The sequence below is a fragment of the Salvelinus sp. IW2-2015 genome, linkage group LG22, assembly GCF_002910315.2.
Source record: "Salvelinus sp. IW2-2015 linkage group LG22, ASM291031v2, whole genome shotgun sequence".
In the NCBI taxonomy this organism is placed as follows: domain Eukaryota; kingdom Metazoa; phylum Chordata; class Actinopteri; order Salmoniformes; family Salmonidae; genus Salvelinus; species Salvelinus sp. IW2-2015.
The window spans coordinates 10213996-10226987 of NC_036862.1; the positions used below are offsets into that span (position 1 = coordinate 10213996).

Consider the following 12992-nt stretch of genomic DNA (forward strand, 5'->3'; position numbering starts at 1 on the left):
GAATATAGGATGAAAAAGATTTGTCAAAGTCATTTCAACGTATACATAGTTCTGATGATTATGTTGAAATTATATATATTGATGTAACAACCTGTTAAGTCAATGTATTTAAGTTGAAGTTTTACCCTAATTTCAATGTTTACAACGCTGGTTGAAATGAGATAAACAGCACTGGTTGACTTTTCTCAAATTTGATATTTGTATTGTATTGTCATAAAGAATTTAATTTTACACTGGGAAATATGCAAATATGGTAGAATAAATTCTCAAGTTGAATTGTATGTTTGCTCAACCCAAAATTAAAAATTGAGTGAACATACATTTCAAATTCAGAATGTATGCTGGTTCAGCTATATGCCCAAATGTTGAGCAAACTCACAATCCTATTGCAGCTGGTTGCCTTACATTGAATCAATGAAGTTTTTTTTGTGCATAGCGTTGTGATGTAGACTAAGCTGGCATGGACAGTTTGGTGCGATTGCCGTTGGGCCGAGTTAGGGCTTTGGCGTCAGTGTGGCACCTCACAGACACGAGTCTCTTATCTGCTCACATTTCAGGGTAAATATAGCTCCCCCTAAGATCCAACCAACAAGGTACATTACGTGCACTGATTTCTAACAGTATTCCCAATAGCGTTTGGTTTTGTAAGATGACCTTATATATATATATATATATATATATCATATTATATTTACTTAATATACTATTTATGAGTCGGAGGTCAAAGAAGTCTGGACAGCACCTACCATCTCAATAGTGGGATTTTTTCTTTATTTTTACTATTTCCTACATTGTAGAATAATAGTGAAGACATCAAAACTATGAATAACACATATGGAATCATGTAGTAGCCATAAAAGATTATCGCGTAGCCACCCTTTGCCTTGATGACAGCTTTGCACACGCTTGGCATTCTCTCTGAGAGATCAGAAGATCACTGTTACATTGTGATAAGTGGGAGAAGTAGGAAATGGACAGACTGTGGGAAAGAGTGGCTCAGTGTGAGGTTTCAGAGTTTAGGCCCTATTCAATTATATAGCCTACACCTGCTTGGGAATCACTGGATTTTCAGGTAAAGATGGTAACAGGAATATATCCTCTTCGGCAATAAACTTGGATTAGGTCTATAGATTGAAAAGACTATCTGCCCTTTCTGTATGCTCAAGTAGAGTCCCATCTACTGGGCCCTAGGCTATAGCTAGATGGACCTTATATTCTGCAGGGCAAGGGAATCAGGAAGTCAATGGGATCAGGGCAACACCTGCTTTCCTGTTTTGACACTGAGATTGTGTGGCAGTCAAATGGTGCTTGTTGCCATGTAGTCATGAAACCACCGTTTAACAGAGCCTTTGGGAGGCTGAAACGCAGGGCAACTAGCATATTGTGTGTTTTGGTTTGAGAAGTGAATAACATAATAGTGCTGTGCTACCGCCATCTTACAAATCCCATGTCCATTTAGGCTGTATTCCCCATGGATGTTGTTTGCGTTTTCTTTTTGAATGACGCGCCAGGCTAGCCTGAACTTGTCTCAGTCAAGGCCCTCATTTTTTGGACGAGACACCTGCAGCAGCCTAAATGATGTGTATGTTTATAGTGAGGGCAATTAGGAATGGGTGGAAGTAGGAGTCAGGGATTACAGTACAAGCACTCTCTCGGGTTTGTACATTTAGATAGACACTTGGCCAGGTTTGCCTTGTAGTGCAAATTGGCATGTCACTGTTGTTTGGTGTGTGGTGGAGGGAGGGTTCTACGTTTGTTATCACCTGTTCTCTGCCTATTTAAACAACACACTAAGAGAGGTTGACTTGAAAACATTAATCCCAGCGAAAACAGGGAATCACAAACAAGCTACATTATGTCTGCGTACTTTAGGACCTAGGGGTGTTATAGTACAGCTGTTTTATTTAGGGGGGGGTTAACAAAACAATAGTGATGCAGACTTACAGTAAATTGACTTGAGATACTGGCCCATGTTTATCAGCTGTGTACCTTTACAGTCCAGCCATCTTTGCGCAGGATATAGGCGAAATGGTAGGGTGCATAGGCAGAGGCCTATTATACCCACAGTGGGGTTTTGGTAAGAGCCTAAGGCTCGGTTGGGCATGGCCTAGCTAGGCTAACCTAGCAGTAGTGCTCCGGCTGGGTCTAGCTAGCTGCACAAAGCGGTATGTCTTGGCCTGGCTCAGTGCTCTGCCTATTCCAGATCCATATGCTGAATTATTGTTATATATATATATATATATATATATAATATATATTATTATATATATATATATTATAATATACACTGCTCAAGAAAATAAAGGGAACACTTAAACAACACAATGTAACTCCAAGTCAATCACACTTCTGTGAAATCAAACTGTCTAAATTCCACATGCTGTTATGCAAATGGTATAGACAAAAGGTGGAAATTATAGGCAATTAGCAAGACACCCCCAATAAAGGAGTGGTTCTGCAGGTGGTGACCACAGACCACTTCTCAGTGCCTATGCTTCCTGGCTGATGTTTTGGTCACTTTTGAATGCTGGCGGTGCTTTCACTCTAGTGTAGCATGAGACGGAGTCTACAACCCACACAAGTGGCTCAGGTAGTGCAGCTCATCCAGGATGGCACATCAATGCGAGCTGTGGCAAGAAGGTTTGCTGTGTCTGTCAGCGTAGTGTCCAGAACATGGAGCGCTACCAGGAGACAGGCCAGTACATCAGGGAACGTGGAGGAGGCCGCAGGAGGGCAACAACCCAGCAGCAGGACCGGTACCTCCGCCTTTGTGCAAGGAGGATTAGGAGGAGCACTGCCAGAGCCCTGCAAAATGACCTCCAGCAGGCCACAAATGTGCATGTGTCTGCTCAAACGGTCAGAAACAGACTCCATGAGGGTGGTATGAGGGCCCGACGTCCACAGGTGGGGTTTGTGCTTACAGCCCAACACCGTGCAGGACGTTTGGCGTTTGCCAGAGAACACCAAGATTGGCAAATTCGCCACTGGCGCCCTGTGCTCTTCACAGATGAAAGCAGGTTCACACGCACATGTGACAGACGTGACAGAGTCTGGAGACGCCGTGGAGAACGTTCTGCTGCGCAACATCCTCCAGCATGACCGGTTTGGCGGTGGGTCAGTCATGGTGTGGGGTGGCATTTCTTTGGGGGCCGCACAGCCCTCCATGTGCTCGCCAGAGGTAGCCTGACTGCCATTAGGTACCGAGATGAGATCCTCAGACCCCTTGTGAGACCATATGCTGGTGCGGTTGGGTTCTGGGTTCTTTCTAATGCAAGACAATGCTAGACCTCATGTGGCTGGAGTGTGTCAGCAGTTCCTGCAAGAGGAAGGCATTGATGCTATGGACTGGCCCGCCCGTTCCCCAGACCTGAATCCAATTGAGCACATCTGGGACAACATGTCTCGCTCCATCCACCAACGCCACGTTGCACCACAGACTGTCCAGGAGTTGGCGGATGCTTTAGTCCAGGTCTGGGAGGAGATCCCTCAGGAGACCATCCGCCACCTCATCAGGAGCATGCCCAGGCGTTGTAGGGAGGTCATTACAGGCACGTGGAGGCCACACACACTACTGAGCCTCATTTTGACTTGTTTTAAGGACATTACATCAAAGTTGGATCAGCCTGTAGTGTGGTTTTCCACTTTAATTTTGAGTGTGACTCCAAATCCAGACCTCCATGGGTTGATAAATTTGATTTCCATTGATAATTTTTGTGTGATTTTGTAGTCAGCACATTCAACTATGTAAAGAAAAAAGTATTTAATAAGAATGTTTCATTCATTCAGATCTAGGATGTGTTATTTCAGTGTTCCCTTTATTTTTTTGAGCAGTGTATATAAATATATATATATAAATATAAATAAAAGAGAGAGAGAAGCCTCCCCCACTGAACCCAACACGGATCGACAACACCAGATACTTTTATTTATTCAGACGCTGCACTGCCTGTCTCTCCTCAGGAACAGACTGTGCCACCAGAAACATTCGGTGCTTCGTTTAGCTGCTTCTCCCATTACAGGATCCCCAGGGGCGCGTTTAGCTGGCAACAACGTTGTGCAACCCATCGATACGACAGTACATCACATTATCAAGCATGACTTTCCAGTTGGTTGCGTAAACAGTGTTTCAGTGTTGATATTGTGTAATGTGTTCCAAGGAGGGTCACATAACGTTGCTTGTCAAATGTCTGTATCCTGTACACGAGTAAAACCTCAGGCTCGAGCAATGAGCCATGGTACAGTATATTCAGCCCGTTGATAAATAGTGCACCCATATGTTAAGAGTTGGATGATGCCCTAGTGACCTTTGGCATCCTACCTCTCTCGTGATCAGATGGCATCCTACCTCTCTCGTGATCAGATGGCATCCTACCTCTCTCGTGATCAGACAAGACTAACCCATAAAAACTAAGATGGAACCGATATGATATAAAATATACAATTGAATTTGGTGGTTATAAAGATTCAAATGTTGCTAAATAAGTTTTCATTTTTGGAAATGAAGTTTTTCCCGCTCACAGTCTGAAAATAGAAACGCACTGATTTCTGCTCTCTCCCTCGTCTTGCAGTCGATGCGGTCTTCCACCGCATCACACGTGGCTGAGAATCCAGCATGTCTCGCGTCTCCACCACCGCCAAGCGTTACACCGGCTCCTCCTATACCGGCTCCTCCTATACCAGTGCCTATAGCTCCTATGGCTCCTCCCTGACGCCCTCCTCCCTCAGCTCCTACACCTCCGACCGGGACAGGCTGCCCTCCTACAGGAGCAARGCWGCCTCCTCCTCGGGCTACTCCTCCTCCAGCTACCTGAGCAGCGCCGCCAGCCGCGCCCGCAACTACAGCACCTCCTRGGAGCTCGACCGGGGCCGGCCCATTCCCCGCACTGACCTCCTGAGCAGCAGCAGCCGGCGCAGCGAGAGCCTGAGCCGCACCCCGGTGAAGACCTATGGCTCGTCGGGCCTGAGCGGCYGCTCCGGTTACACTGGCTACAGCAGCTACTCCTCMTCCACCACGCCCAGCCGCTCCAGCTACCTCTCCTCGTCGCCRGGSGCCTCCAGCATCTCCCTCASCCGCKGYAGGTCGTCGAGCCAGAGTGACCTGACGCGGGACCTGTCGTCCCTGGGCCTCAACGAGCCCACCTCCCCTTCCTCCTCCTCCAGCGCCCTGAGGGGTTACCGGAGCAGGGCCAGCGATGTGGCCGNCCAGCGCCCTGAGGGGTTACCGGAGCAGGGCCAGCGATGTGGCCGACTCCTACAACAGCAGCCTGCAGAGCTCCAGCTATGGCCTGTCCCACAGCGCCACACAGGAGGCCTTGAGCAGCAGCAGCCTGAAGAGCGGTGGTGGTAGCCGCTTCAGCTCCTCCTATGAGAGGAGCGACAGCAGCAGCAATGGACGATCCAGCTCCCTCACCAGGGACTCCCTGGTAAGACCAGTGTTCTTCTGTTTGCTCAACTGTTTTGCTGTGATCTTAGATTTAGCCTCTCAGGCCACTGACATGGCAGACTGACACCATGTGGGGGCACTCATGGTCAGTACAGATGCTCTGCACAGTTACTGTACAGTGCTAAGATCCTGTGTTGGGGAACACTGTCACTCAACTATACAGTATAAAATAGGCCTTACACAATTGTCACAGTATTCATTCATTCGTACAGGATTGAATTTGAAAATGCATCTATGTCAGCTAGCTATATTAGGTCTATTTCCTATAAGAAAGGAAATGAATCTCACAGAGACAAGAACATGCTTAACAAAATCTCCATGCCACTGTATGTAAGATTGTAAACATTCCTGTTGCCATAGCTTCCATAAGGCCTTCAGAAATTAAAATTCTCCCTATGGTGATGAATCAGGAAGTTCCTCAGTGAGTCCGTAGCTATAGCCTGGTCCCAGATCTGTTTGTGCTGTATTGCCAACTCCTATGGGTCCTGCATGTTTGACGTGACAATGACCATAGGGGTTGGCAAGGCAGTGGGGCCAGGCTAGCCAAACAGGCTGTGTGTCTGTCTGTGTGTCACTAGCTATGTTTCTATGAACTTGTCCAGTGATAAAAAAAAAAAAGTAGATAAAATAGATTTATTTAACTATCGTGTGTCGTTAAAAACAGCTGGATGTAATGATGTCATACCAACAACAAAAAATGACCCGTTTAGGCAAATTGCGCATTTTATAAATCGTCGACCGCCTGTATGATATCCCCCCTATCATGTCTCAGGTAGACCGCAAAAGCCAGCATGGATAGAATGCAATAATTTACTAATTTTGCCATATTCTAATCATTCTTATGTGCCAACGTATCGCCATGGTTCGTGCCATGGTGAGACTTGCACTCCCGTAGATCTGTAATAGTTGGATGGTGAAACTTGCCAGCCAACCAGAAAAGCAAGGCGAAGCAATTCAGGCCTTTAAAGTCAGGATAATCCTTGTCCTGCAAAGAAACTTTGTTGTTGAAAGAATCGATTTTGCAAGCAGTAGCCATGTAGAATTAAATCAGGACTGGAGCTTATAGTTACGCGATTACATCACGTGCCCCGCATACCTTCAAATGTTTTCGGGAATCATAATTTATTAGAAAAACACTGTTTCCATCATCATTGGTCGCAATAAAGAAAGTTAGAAGAAAAATCCACCCCTGTGGAACGGATAAAAATGTTGTCAATCTTTAGAAAATGTCTCCTATATCTGCTGTTTCCATTACAAATTTCGGATTTTTTTTTTTTGCGACATTGCTTTATTCGAATAAACCTGGGTCGATGGAAACCTGCTTACTGACTGTCAGAGAGGTAGGTGTCCCATTGACTAGACTCGTGAGACTTGTGTTCCCTCTATGACGCATGGAGAGTAAATAAAATAAAATGAAAAATATTGGTACTTTTTACCCCTTTTTCGTGATATCCAATTGGTAGTTACAGTCTTGTCCCATTGCTGCAACTCCCGTATGGACTTGGGAGAGGTGAAAGTCGAGAGCCATGCGTCCTCCGAAACACGACCCTGCCAGGCCGCACTGCTTCTTGACACACTGCTCACTTAACCCGGAAGCCAGCCACACCAATGCGTCGGAGGAAACACTGTATAGCTGCCGATTGAATTCAGTGTGCATGCGCCCGGCCCGCCACAAGGAGTCGCTAGAGCGCAATGGGACAAGGACATCCCGGCCAAACCCGGGTCTGTAGTGACGCCTCAAGCACTGCGAGGCAGTGCCTTAGACCGCTGCTCCACTCAGGAGGCCTCTCCTTAGAGAGCGGAGTGTGAATTAACCCACTTACGGGATTAGCCCTGATTGCTGACCACTGTGGGAAGGAGAAGGAGGAGGACATTTGTTTCGCAACCAGCCAAGCCAATCTCTTTGACAAGGCTGTTTTGTTGTTGTTACGGGGCTGCTTTCGCAAACATCTATCACAATTAGCGTCAGGCTCAGGCAGGCAAAGAGGCTGTCGAGGTGCTGTACTGAAACTTCAGTGAAGGATGCATCGAGGCTAACGGTTGTTTGACACCATATCTGCATTTACTCAAAGGTTGTATGGAATCTTCTCGGTAATTAACAGTTATCAATCAATGAGGGAATGAATCTCCTGGACTTGGAACAGTGGAACTGGGTTGCCTATTGGACCAAGAGGTTCAGATTTTGTAATTAATGTCACGAGAGGATTTCGTGAGCCCTGTGCTCGAATGTTCTCATCAAGTCATTTTAATTATCTTTCCTAATTCTCATAATGTTCCACCCGGACCGGTTTAGAGCAGGGAGTTTATACAATAAATCCCCTTACTATGACAGGAGAGTAGCCAGAGCAGGTGAAGTAAGGGCTAGGGGGGCATGTATGCAAACTTTGTGTGATAACTGTGATTGCGCTGTTTGATTTAGGAGATATGGGCTGATAGTTCACCCCACTAGAAGATCAACTTGCCAAAGAGGTTTCTAACCGCAAGGGTCTTTCCTGGTTAAATAAAGGTCCGCATAAATAAATATCTGCGCTGAATCTTCGTCCTGACTGTCAGGCAAACCTGATTTCTGAGTCACAATGTTCCGTCAGCTCATCCAGTCCAATTGTTGAAAAGAAAGCCTTTGTTTTCGTTATGGATTAGGAGGAGTTTTTATGGAGTCATGTTTTGAGGAATGTGTTGGATTATGACTCAGAGAGACCAGTAGGACCAGCAGCTCCTCATCAGAGCAGCTCTCTCGCAGGCTGAGTGCTGGATGGTCAGGATGGAAGAAGAGCGGTTATGTAGGTCAAGTACACTACTGTATTGATCATTCTAGGAAGACTGATTTTCGGCCCCTCGCTGCCCACTCTCAGACATCTAATTATTCACCTCTCTCTCTCATTGATGAACAAGATGTTGTGTTTTACACAAGCACCAAAAGACAACTGGCCTAGCTGCTTACTTTAACCAGGTTTCCATCCATGAATTACCTGATGCATGAAAAAAGTCACGACAGGGCTGATGGAAACAGGACATTCCGGTACAATTTAATAATTGTTGATAAACAATTTGTTCGCTCGACGTGGTGGGATGTTTTTGTCTGTAAAATTAATGATGCGAGAAATTAAGGTGGACACGTCTTTATGCCCAAATATTGATATAATAAGCACCATATCGAAGTAAACTTGAGCTGTGTTCAAATACTCATACTAACCTCACTAACCGTACTATTTGTGACGTGAATTGAGTATATTGTATGCTTATTGGTCATAGTATGGATATAGTTAGTATGCCAAAAGTTCCCGGATGTCGTACTAAATTCACCAAAATATGAAGTATACACCTGACAGAGCTGGTGTAACGAAGTCAGGTTTGTAGGCCTCRTTMCTCGRACACGCTTTTTCAGTTCTGCCCACAKATTTTCTATAGGATTGAGGTCAGGGCTTTGTGATGGCCACTCCAATACCTTGACTTTGTTGTCCTTAAGCCATTTTGCCACAACTTTGGAAGTATGCTTGGGGTCATTGTCCATTTGGAAGACCCATTTGCGACCAAGCTTTAACTTCCTGACTGATGTTTTGAGATGTTGCCTCAATATATCTACATAATTTTCCTCCCTCATGATGCCATCTATTTTGTGAAGTGCACCAGTCCCTCCTGCAGCAAAGCACCCCCACAACATGATGCTGCCACCCCCGTGCTTCACGGTTGGGATGGTGTTCTTCGGCTTGCAAGCCTCCTCCAAACATAATGATGGTCATTATGGCCAAACAGTTCTATTTTTGTTTCATCAGACCAGGGGACATTTCTCCAAAAAGTACGATCTTTGTCCCCATGTGCAGTTGCAAACCGTAGTCTGTTTTTTTATGGCGGTTTTGGAGCAGTGGCTTCTTCCTTGCTGATCTTCCTTGCTGAGCGGCCTTTCATGTTATGTCGATATAGGACTCGTTTTACTGTGGATATAGATACTTTTGTAAGTGTTTCCTCCAGCATCTTCACAAGGTCCTTTGCTGTTGTTCTGAGATTGATTTGCACTTTTCGCCCCAAAATACGTTAATCTCTAGGAGACAGAACGCATCTCCTTCCTGAGCGGTATGACGACTGCGTAGTCCCACTGTGTTTATACTTGCGTATTATTGTTTGTATAGATGAACGTGGTACCTTCAGGCGTTTGGACATTTCTGCCAAGTATGAACCAGACTTGTGGAGGTCTACAATTTATTTTTCTGAGGTCTTGGCTGATTTCAAATCAAATTTATTTATATAGCCCTTCTTACATCAGCTGATATATCAAAGTGCTGTACAGAAACCAGCATAAAACCCCAAACAGCAAGCAATGCAGGTGTAAAAGCACGGTGGCTAGGAAAAACTCCCTAGAAAGGCCAAAACCTAGGAAGAAACCTAGAGAGGAACCAGGCTATGAGGGGTGGCCAGTCCTCTTCTGGCTGTGCCGGGTGGAGATTATAACAGAACATGGCCAAGATGTTCAAATGTTCATAAATGACCAGCATGYTCAAATAATAATAATCACAGTAGTTGTCGAGGGTGCAACAGATCAGCACCTCAGGAGTAAATGTCAGTTGGCTTTTCATAGCCGATCATTCAGAGTATCTCTACCGCTCCTGCTGTTTCTAGAGAGTTGAAAACAGCAGGTCTGGGACAGGTAGCACGTCCGGTGAACAGGTCAGGGTTCCATAGCCGCAGGCAGAACAGCTGAAACTGGAGCAGCAGCAATCTTTTGATTGTCCCATGATGTCAAGCAAAGAGGCACTGAGTTTGAAGGTAGGCCTTGAAATACTTCCACAGGTACACCTCCAATTGACTCATGATGTCAATTAGCCTATCAGAAGCTTCTAAAGCCATGACATCATTTTCTGGAATTTTCCAAGCTGTTTAAAGGCACAGTCAACTTAGTGTATGTAAACTTCTGACCCACTAGAATTGTGATACAGTGAATTATAAGTGAAATAATCTGTCTGTAAACAATTGTTGGAAAAATTACTTGTGTCATGCACAAAGTAGATATCCTAACCAACTTGCCAAAACTACAGTTTGTTAACAAGAAATTTGTGGAGTGGTTGAAAAACGAGTTTTAATGACTCCAACCTAAGTGTATGTAAACTTCCGACTTCAACTGTAATTACATTACATTACAAAAGAACCACATAGCATATCATTACAGCAGTATGTACAGGTATGTTGTTAGCTAGCTACCTAATGTTAGTTGGCTACTTATACTTCAAACTTGCCAGTATATTAACTATAGGCTGTCTGACTAACTACCCAACGTTTATTGACTTGATTATTCCCGTTATTATTAGCTAAATGGTATAGTCTTTGTGCGTTCTCAATGGATATTCGGGTGCTTTCGTAAATTCGCTGGCTGTCTACTCCAATTTCGGAGGACTCTTGTCTGAGTGTACCAGAGCACAGAATAATTCATTTACGAGCGCTCAACACCCGTTAAATATGGCCGATGTCAGTAAACATCGGCAAAAAAAGCGTAATTAAATTGTCTACACATTGTCTACATACCACCACAGACCTAGGCTGGCACTAAAACCGCACTCAATGAGCTGTATTCTGCTATAAGTAAACAGGAAAACGCTCATCCAGTGGCGGCTATCCTAGTGGCCGGGAACTTTAATGCAGGGAAACTTAAATCAGTTTTACCTATTTTCTATCAGCATGTTAAATGTGCAACCAGAGGGGAAAAAATTAGAGATCACCTTTACTCCACACACAGAGACACGTGGACTTCCTGACGGGCCGCCCCCAGGTGGTAAGGGTAGGTAACAACACATCCGCCACAATGATCCTCAACACGGGGGCCCCTCAGGGGTGCGTGCTCAGTCCCCTCCTGTACTTCCTGTTCACTCATGACTGCGCGGCCAGGCACGACTCCAACACCATCATTAAGTTTGCTGATGACACAACAGTGGTAGGCCTGATCAACGACAACGATGAGGCAGCCTATAGGGAGGAGGTCAGAGACCTGACCGTGTGGTGCAAGGACAAGAACTTCTCCCTCAACGTGATCAAGACAAAGGAGATGATTCTGGACTACAGGAAAAGGAAGACCGAGCACGCCCCCATTCTCATCGACGAGGCTGTAGTGGAGCAGTTTGAGAGTTTCAAGTTCCTTGGTGTCCACCTCACCAACAAACTAACATGGTCCAAGCACACCAAGACAGTTGTGAAGAGGGCACGACAAAACCTATTCCCCCTCAGGAGACTGAAAAGATTTGGCATGGGTCCTCAGATCCTCAAAAGGTTTTACAGTTGCACCATCGAGAGCATCCTGACAGGTTGCATCACTGCCTGGTATGGCAACTGCTCGGCCTCTGACCGCAAGGCACTACAGAGGGTAGTCCGTACGGCCCAATACATCACCGGGACCAAGCTTCCTGCCATCCAGGACCTCTATACCAGGCGGTGTCAGAGGAAGGCCCTAAAAATTATCAAAGACTCCAGCCACCCTTGTCATAGACTGTTCTCTCTGCTACTGCACAGCAAGCAGTACCGGAGCGCCAAATCTAGGTCCAAGAGGCTTCTAAACAGCTTGTACCCCTGACTCCTGAACAGCTAATCAAATGGCTACCCAGACTATTTGCATTGCCCCCTCCCCATGCTGCTGCTACTCTCTGTTATTATCTATGCATAGCCTCTTTAATAACTCTACCTACTTGTACATAATTACCTCAATTACCTCGACACTGGTGCCTCCGCACATTGACACATTGACTCCTTTCCCCGCTATTGTTATTTACTGCTGCTCTTAAATTATTCATTTTTCTGATCTCTTACTTTAAAAAAAAAAATTGGTTAAGGGCTTGTAAGTAAGTATTCCACTGCAAGGTCTACACCTGTTGTATTTAGCGCATGTGACAAATAATGATTTGATTTGATAGTATGGGTATTCAAACACAGGTTTTGAGTCACGAGATGGCATGTTGTGTGGTCTTCCCACTATGACTCGGGAAAGCATGCTGTTTGTTGGCTACAAATGAACTTCGTTGATGAACTTTCCACAGGGTGGTGAAAGTGCGTGGTGATGATCTTGATACTCCTTTCCAATAAATATTGAGGGTCTTATTCTGGTGACATGATCATCGATGCATGGCTGCCATTTGACAAATATCAACTGATCTCGCTCTTATCCAAGATAATCTCATCATAATGTACGCTAGGCTCCCGCTCTTGATCTGCGAGCTGCTGGCTAGAGCGCAGGTGCCAAGACCAGAGTGGGCACATTTGCTATAATTTAACGCAACAGTTTTTGTGACAAAACCATCGGTAGAGTTTAAAATGCAATTTGTATTCGGTACATGGGAATTTAACTGCAGAAGTTATTTTCATGTGTACTACGTCATCACGCACACTTTGATGGAAACATCTATTGTGGGAACATTTTGAATATTCAGGTGAAAATCTGTCGCCAATTAAAGGGAAACCTAGCTAATGATATCAATCAATCAATTGTATTTTATAAAGCCCTTTTCCCTTGTTAAGGTCAACATCATCATGAACTCTACCCAGTACCGGGACATTCTAGCCAAAAACCTGGCTG

At 45.1% G+C, this 12992-nt stretch overlaps 1 protein-coding gene across 1 annotated transcript in view; it reads left to right on the forward strand.

Annotated features, from left to right (window-relative positions):
• Nucleotides 1-12992, forward strand: part of usp2a (ubiquitin specific peptidase 2a) — a 37080-nt gene that overhangs the window by 5044 nt on the left and 19044 nt on the right. The window contains exons 3-4 of the mRNA XM_070434016.1: nt 4569-5168; nt 5203-5423. Coding sequence (XP_070290117.1) covers nt 4613-5168; nt 5203-5423 — 777 coding nt within the window. The 5' untranslated portion in view covers nt 4569-4612. The remainder of the gene's footprint in view (nt 1-4568; nt 5169-5202; nt 5424-12992) is intronic.